The sequence below is a fragment of the Aphelocoma coerulescens genome, chromosome 1, assembly GCF_041296385.1.
Source record: "Aphelocoma coerulescens isolate FSJ_1873_10779 chromosome 1, UR_Acoe_1.0, whole genome shotgun sequence".
NCBI classification, from domain to species: domain Eukaryota; kingdom Metazoa; phylum Chordata; class Aves; order Passeriformes; family Corvidae; genus Aphelocoma; species Aphelocoma coerulescens.
In genome coordinates, this window is record NC_091013.1 from 62,128,010 (window position 1) to 62,134,915 (window position 6,906).

The 6,906-nt window shown below is 56.1% G+C and overlaps 1 protein-coding gene across 2 annotated transcripts; it reads left to right on the forward strand.

Moving 5' to 3' along the window:
• Nucleotides 1–2,060: 2,060 nt before the first annotated feature.
• PCDH8 (protocadherin 8) lies at nt 2,061–6,433 on the forward strand. Of its 2 annotated transcripts, none has more exons than XM_069029997.1 (3): nt 2,061–4,546; nt 4,685–4,895; nt 5,363–6,433. In XM_069029997.1, the coding sequence occupies exons 1-3, from the start codon at nt 2,135–2,137 to the stop codon at nt 5,734–5,736; spliced, it is 2,997 nt and encodes a 998-aa protein (XP_068886098.1). In that variant the 5' UTR covers nt 2,061–2,134; the 3' UTR covers nt 5,737–6,433. The 2 variants fall into 2 exon arrangements, with proteins under 2 accessions (XP_068886098.1, XP_068886105.1); XM_069030004.1 differs by having other exon boundaries at nt 4,688–4,895.
• The last annotated feature ends 473 nt before the right edge of the window (nt 6,434–6,906 follow it).

A 6,906-nucleotide genomic window follows, 5' to 3' on the forward strand; every position in this document is an offset into this window, starting at 1 on the left:
CTCCGCGGAGGTTTGTTCGTATGGAAACCGGGAGCTTTTGTTGGCGGCGGAGCGTGCCCCCCTCCCCGCGCCCCCGCAGCCAGGGCCGAGGAGCGATTTAAATCCCATTTCCATAAGCCGGCGCTGCGGGCAGCCCGCCGCCCCCCGCTCGCGTGCCGCCCCGCGCAGCGCCCCGCGCACCCCGGGATGGAGCCCCGGGATGCTACCGCGCTCCGTGTGCCGAGCCCAGGGCTTTTATTCCAGATTTTCCAAGGAAACCGGAGAGGGGTTGGATCGGACCGCATTCTGTCACCCTCTTCCTTTAAAATGCATCTCTTGGGTTCCCTGAGACAAGGGAAGGGAAGGGAAGGGAAGGGAAGGGAAGGGAAGGGAAGGGAAGGGAAGGGAAGGGAAGGGAAGGGAAGGGAAGGGAAGGGAAGGGAAGGGAAGGGAAGGGAAGGGAAGGGAAGGGAAGGGAAGGGAAGGGAAGGGAAGGGAAGGGAAGGGAAGGGAAGGGAAGGGAAGGGAAGGGAAGGGAAGGGAAGGGAAGGGAAGGGAAGGGAAGGGAAGGGAAGGGAAGGGAAGGGAAGGGAAGGGAAGGGAAGGGAAGGGAAGGGAAGGGAAGGGAAGGGAAGGGAAGGGAAGGGAAGGGGAAAGACATGAAGTTTCCCGGGGAAGCAGTTGCCCCTTAGGACCCCCATCTTCCCTCCCCGTCAGGTCCTCTCCCTGCAGGCCGAGGCCGGCAGCCGCCCTCCCCATGGCTGCTGAGGCACTACGGGGCTGGGAGCGGGCTCCGCGCAGGGCCTTGGTGCCTTGCGGGGCAGATGGTTTCGTTCCCCCCGGTTCGTGCCAGGTTTCAGCCTCATGCTGTTATTTTGTTCTTCTGGAACGAGACTGGTGTTGCTTCCCAGAGAGGCCCTATTAGGACAAAAAGAAAATCCTGTGAATAGGCGTAACAGGGCACCAGGAGGGATAGGTCTTAAATGTATTTTAATATGAGCAGGGCATTGTGTGTAATTCAGCGCTCATCATCGTTTAGTCAAAGAGTTATGGCAGTGATTGGGAATGAATAGAGCGACATAATGGATACATGTGGCGTTTGCTCATTATATTCAACTTAGTCCAACTCCTCTGTGGAAACTGTTCAACTTTCTCTCCCTTTAGCCTGTCATAGTGAAATAATACAGACATTGGTTCCTCGAATGGGATAGCCTGCCATGCTATTATATTTCTACAGCTAACGAGGGCTTCATAAGCCTTTGATACAGCCTGATCTTTGAAACCTTTCCAAATCTCCTCAAGCTTATGCTAAATCCTATTTGGAACTTTTTTTTTCTTTTTTTTCCTCCTCGCCTGCTAGTGCCCCAGGCTTAAGAAACCCGGGTGGTGACATGCATACTAAAGCATGCGGGGACACCTCCTGAAAGGCGACTTACGGCGCTGATCACAGGCTCTCACGCGAGTGACACACCACTCCGGGCGCAGCTGAATGCCGCTCCCCCCTCCCCCCCACACCCCGCTAATGCGCGCCCGCCCCGCGCCCCCGTCCGCGCCCGCGCGGCACGCCGCGACACAGCGCGACATGCCACGGCATGGCACGACATGCCACGGCACGACATGCCACGGCACGGCATGCCACAGCACGGCACCTGTCCCGACCTGTGTCAGATTAACAAACCCCACCGCGCATTGCGCTCCGTGTTCCCCGCGCCAGCTCCGCTGCCGCGCCACCGGAGAGAGGGGAGAGACGGGAGGGGGAGGAAAGGAGGGGAAAAAAAGAAAGAAATAAATTGGGAAAAAGAAATAGCGACAGTGCGGCAGAAGAAAAAAAGAAAAGGAAAAAAGAAAAGAAAATAAAATAAAAGAAGACCCCCAGACCCCGCAGAGTTAAGGAAAACAAAGGCGAGCGCCCCGCGACCCCGCTCCCGCTCCCGGCCCGGCCCGGGGAGCGCCGGGGGCCGCCCGCCGCCCGCGCCGCGCCGCCTCCCATTGGCTCGGCCGCCCGCTCATTTGCATAGCGCCCTCTATGAAAGGCGGCGCGGCGGCGCGGGGGGCGCAGACGGCGGCGGTGCCACCTCGGACTGTCGCGCGTCCCGCCCGCTCCCGCGCACATCCCGCCCGCTCCGCGCCGTCGGGCTGAGCCCGCGCCGCTGCCATGAGCCCCCTGCGGCTGCTGGCCGCCGCCAGCCTGCTGGCCCTGTCCCGCTGCAAGACGGTGAGGTATCGCACCGACGAGGAGGGCGCGCCGGGCACGGTGATCGGTACGCTGGCCGACGAGATGCCGGTGAAGGCGCCGGGGGAGATGAGCTTTCGCCTGATGCGGCAGTTCAGCAACAGTTCGCTGGTACGGGTGCGGGAGGAGGACGGGCAGCTGAGCATCGGTGAAGCGGGGCTGGACCGGGAGCGGCTGTGCGGCCAAGCCCCACAGTGTGTCCTAGCCTTCGATGTGGTGAGCTGCTGGCGGGAGCGCTACCGCCTGGTGCACGTGGAGCTGGAGGTGCGTGATATCAATGACAATGCTCCACGCTTCCCCCATGCCCAGATGGCGCTGGAGGTGTCGGAGAGTGCTGCACCCGGCACTCGCCTCCCACTGGAGGTGGCTGTGGATGAGGATGTGGGCTCCAACTCTATCCAGAGCTTCCAGGTCTCCCTCAACAGCCACTTCGGTGTGGAGGCACAGACACGGGCGGATGGGGCACGCTGCGCCGACCTGGTGCTGCTCCAGGAGCTGGACCGCGAGCGCCAGCCCTCCTACACCCTGGAGCTGGTGGCCAAGGATGGTGGCAGTCCAGCACGCTCAGGCACAGCCACCGTGCATGTTCGTGTCCTTGACGCCAATGACAACAGTCCAACCTTTGCCCAGAGCTCAGTCACGGTGGAATTGCCTGAGGATGCACCACCCGGCTCCCTGCTGCTCGATCTGGATGCTGCTGACCCTGATGAGGGCCCCAATGGGGAGGTGGTCTATGCCTTTAGCAGCCAGGTGCCCCCTGAGGCACGGCGGCTCTTCCGCCTTGACCCACGCTCAGGGCGCCTCACATTGGAGGCTGCCGTGGACTATGAGCGCACCCGCACCTACGAGCTGGACGTGCGTGCCCAGGACCGCGGAGCCAGCCCTCGTGCCGCCACCTGCACCGTCGTTGTGCGCCTCACCGACGTCAATGACAACGCTCCACGCATCAGCATCAGCGCCCTCCGTGGTGCTGCCAGCACCACCGGCGTGGCCTATGTCAGTGAGGCAGCAGCCAGTGAGAGCTTTGTGGCCCTTGTCAGCGCCACAGACCGCGACTCGGGTGCCAACGGGCAGGTGCGCTGCAGCCTCCGTGGCCACGACCACTTCGCCCTGCAGCGAGCCTATGAGGACAGCTACATGATTGTCACCACAGCAGCACTGGACCGCGAGCGCATCCCTGAGTACAACCTCACCGTGGTGGCTGAGGACCTGGGCTCGCCGCCCTTCAAGACCGTCCGCCAGTATACAGTGCGGGTGAGCGATGAGAATGACAACGCACCACTCTTCGCCAAGCCCCTCTACGAGGTGGCTGTACCAGAGAACAATCCCCCAGGTGCCTACATCACCACAGTGGTGGCTCGTGACCCTGATCTTGGCCACAATGGTAAGGTCACCTACCGGCTCCTGGAGATGCAGGTCATGGGGGCCCCCATCTCCACATATGTCTCGGTGGACCCCGCCACCGGGGCCATCTATGCCCTCAGGACATTCAACTACGAGATCCTCAAGCAGTTGGACCTGAGGATCCAGGCCAGTGATGGTGGCTCCCCGCAGCTCTCCAGCAGCACCCTTGTAAAAGTAAGAATGGTGGACCAGAATGACAACCCTCCCGTCATCATCCACCCAGTGCTCACCAATGGGACTGTGGAAATTGGTGTGTCCAGCAAGACGTCCCGTGACTCCCTGGTTGCCCAAATCAAAGCTCGAGATGCAGATGATGGGGCCAATGCCGAGCTCACCTTTGCCTTCCTGGAAGAGTCCCAGCAGGACCTTTTCACCATCAACCCAAGTACTGGGGACATTGTGCTGAGGGGTGACCTCTCTGAAGAGCTGGGACAGCTATTCAAGGTCATCCTCACTGTGACAGACAATGGCAGACCTCCCCTGGCCACAACCGCCACAGTCAACTTCCTGGTGACCGCCACTGCTCCGTCCAGTATCCAGGACATAGCCAAGCCCAGCTCCTGGGAAGGAAAGGCTTTGCAGTGGGACATTCCTCTGATCGTGATCATTGTCCTGGCAGGCAGCTGCACTCTCCTCCTGGTGGCTATAATCACCATTGCCACCACCTGTAACAGGCGCAAGAAGGGGAATGACATCAAAAACAACACTACCTTGAAGGACCAAATAGACATCTCCCACCTGGAGAAAGGCTGTCAGGAGGAGGGCAGCCAGAGGGGGAACATGTTTGAGGTACGAACCTTTCCCAGCAAAACCTCTTTCACCAGCCCCGACCCCTCTCCAGCTGCTGAAGAGATCTCCACCACTGAGAGTGGCAGCGACAGCACTTGCCTCTACGAGGGTCAGAAGAGGCTGAGGGGACAGAGTGGGGAGGTAAGGTCCCACCACGGGGAAGTGGGGCAAAAGGTGGGGGGTGTCTTGGAGAATGTGAGTTGCAGAGGTGCAGTTAATGTTGGTTTACCCTTCACCGCTTCCCTTTCTCATGTCTCCTTTGATTTCCCTCCCCACCAGCAGGGTTTTGCTGCCACTCCGAGCTACAACAAGGAGCCTGCTCCCCCTGTGGCCATTTGGAAGGGACACTCCTTCAACACTATCTCCGGCCGGGAGGCAGAGAAGTTCAGTGGCAAAGACAGTGGCAAAGGCGACAGTGATTTTAACGACAGCGACTCAGATATCAGCGGTGATGCCCTGAAGAAAGACCTCATCACACACATGCAGAACGGTAAGGGCTCTGCCCCTGCTCCCCACTGGCCCTCAGACAGAAAGATGGGTGGGTGGGGAGGTGGGTGAAAGGACCCATCCATGGGACACGGATCAGGCAGGGCAGCTGGAAGGGGAGCCAGACACTGCGTGACTCAAACTGCCCATCTCTTTGCAGCAGGCTGTTAGATGTTGGTTCCTTTCTACACTGAGAGCCCAGCACAAATTAGCAGATGCTGGAAGTACTGTAGGATTTGGGTTTTCTTCCCAAAAAAAGGTTCCCTTAAAGTTAGAATTGTGAGGAGTGTCCCTATCAAACAACATTACCTAACCAAGCATGGCTTTTTGTTGTGATGTGGAGCATCGCCTCCCCACTCCTGCTGTCAGTGCAGTGAATCATCCTGTAACTGGTAACTCTGAGGATTGTGAATGGTGTGGATTTATTTCTGCAGTAACAAGGGGTTTCTCCTCCCCTATCTCTCTCTCTAGGTCTGTGGGCATGCACAGCTGAATGCAAGATCCTGGGGCACTCAGACCGCTGCTGGAGCCCCTCCTGTGGCCGAGCCAACCCTCACCCCTCTCCACATCCTTCAGCACCCCTCTCCACCTTCTGCAAGAGCACGTCCTTGCCCAGGGATCCACTTCGCAGGGACAACTTTTATCAAGCCCAGCTGCCCAAAACAGTTGGGCTTCAGAGTGTCTATGAGAAGGTGCTGCACAGGGACTTTGACCGGACGATCACGCTCCTCTCCCCGCCTCACCCTGCACGGCTCCCCGACCTTCAGGAGATCGGAGTGCCCCTCTTCCCGGCCCCCTCGGTGAGATACCTGGGCCCCCAGACTGAGATGACTGAGAAGGCGTAGCCCAGCGTGCTCCCCCTCAAGTGCACCCATCCCTGCGCACACAACTAGGTCACTCCCGAGAGCCTTTAAGTTATTGACCAGATCCGGTGTCATATGTGTAAATATGCAAGATGTGCCTTAAAAATGAAGTCATTTGGGAAAGATTTCCAATCAGATCAGTACTGTTTGATATTTGCAAACAAAAAAGATTGTTTGTAGTTAATGTAATTTTTATGAAATGTGCAGTATTTAAATTTCTTTTCATGTTTTCTACATTGGGGTTTTTTTTTTTGCTTTTGGTTTACCCATGGCCTGCCATTTTTTGTAGTGTTTTTAACCTGTACATTGTGTAATGTAATGTTTGTACATAATGAAAATTTGTTATATTTTTATATAATAAATACTTAAAAATGGGAATTCTTGCCAAAGGAACTGTCTGAAAGACACAGTAATAACAATTAATACAATTAATAATAATAATAATAATATCCTGCATATGTAGAATCTTGTAAGGGAAATTCCTCTTTCACGGTGTAATAATAACCTGAGCAACCCAGTGTACTGAGAAGTTTGCCTTGCCAAATGTGACTTGTATTTCTTGAGTCTGTGGTCAACTTAAGTGTTATTTAATTGCCTTTGGTTCCTGTAATCTGTATCACTGATAAACACTAATAAAGGTTTTGTGATGTGTCAGAGGGATCTGTTCATGGATTTCATGCTTCAGAGCATAGAGGTCTTCACAGATCAACAACAGTATTTTGTGCCAGGAAGTGCAGTGGGAAGGAGCTACTTTTAGTCTGGCCTAGCCTTGGTCTCTGGCAATACCTCTGGAGGTTTAGCTCTAGAGCTTTTGATTCTGGGTGGGAGGGAGGGCTGGGTGACAGAGCCGGCCTTTTCTTGTCTGCTCTGAGCTCTTCCAGCTTTATCGTCATGGGTGGGGAGTGGTATAATTTTAGTGAAGCAAGTGAAGCTCCGTTCATCAGCAGGAACATTTGTGCTGTGCCGATGCCTTTGCATCAGCAGCCACCAGAGCACTTTGCTTTCTGTTCTGGCTGAGACATTGAGTTGGGCTCCATGGGTGTGTGCTCAAATGTTTACCCCTTGTTAAAGCAGCCTTACTAAAGGACAGTAGCTTGTGTTTGTGTATATATATTTATACATCAAGGGAAAGGTGCATAAAATGGGAATTTA

Excerpts from the sequence above, each read along its gene's own strand:
- PCDH8 (XM_069029997.1), top strand. The coding sequence starts at position 2,135 with ATGAGCCCCCTGCGGCTGCTGGCCGCCGCCAGCCTGCTGGCCCTGTCC. Across the intron at positions 4,547-4,684 it reads TGAGGGGACAGAGTGGGGAG|CAGGGTTTTGCTGCCACTCC; the intron begins GTAAGGTCCCAC and ends CCTCCCCACCAG. Across the intron at positions 4,896-5,362 it reads CATCACACACATGCAGAACG|GTCTGTGGGCATGCACAGCT; the intron begins GTAAGGGCTCTG and ends CTCTCTCTCTAG.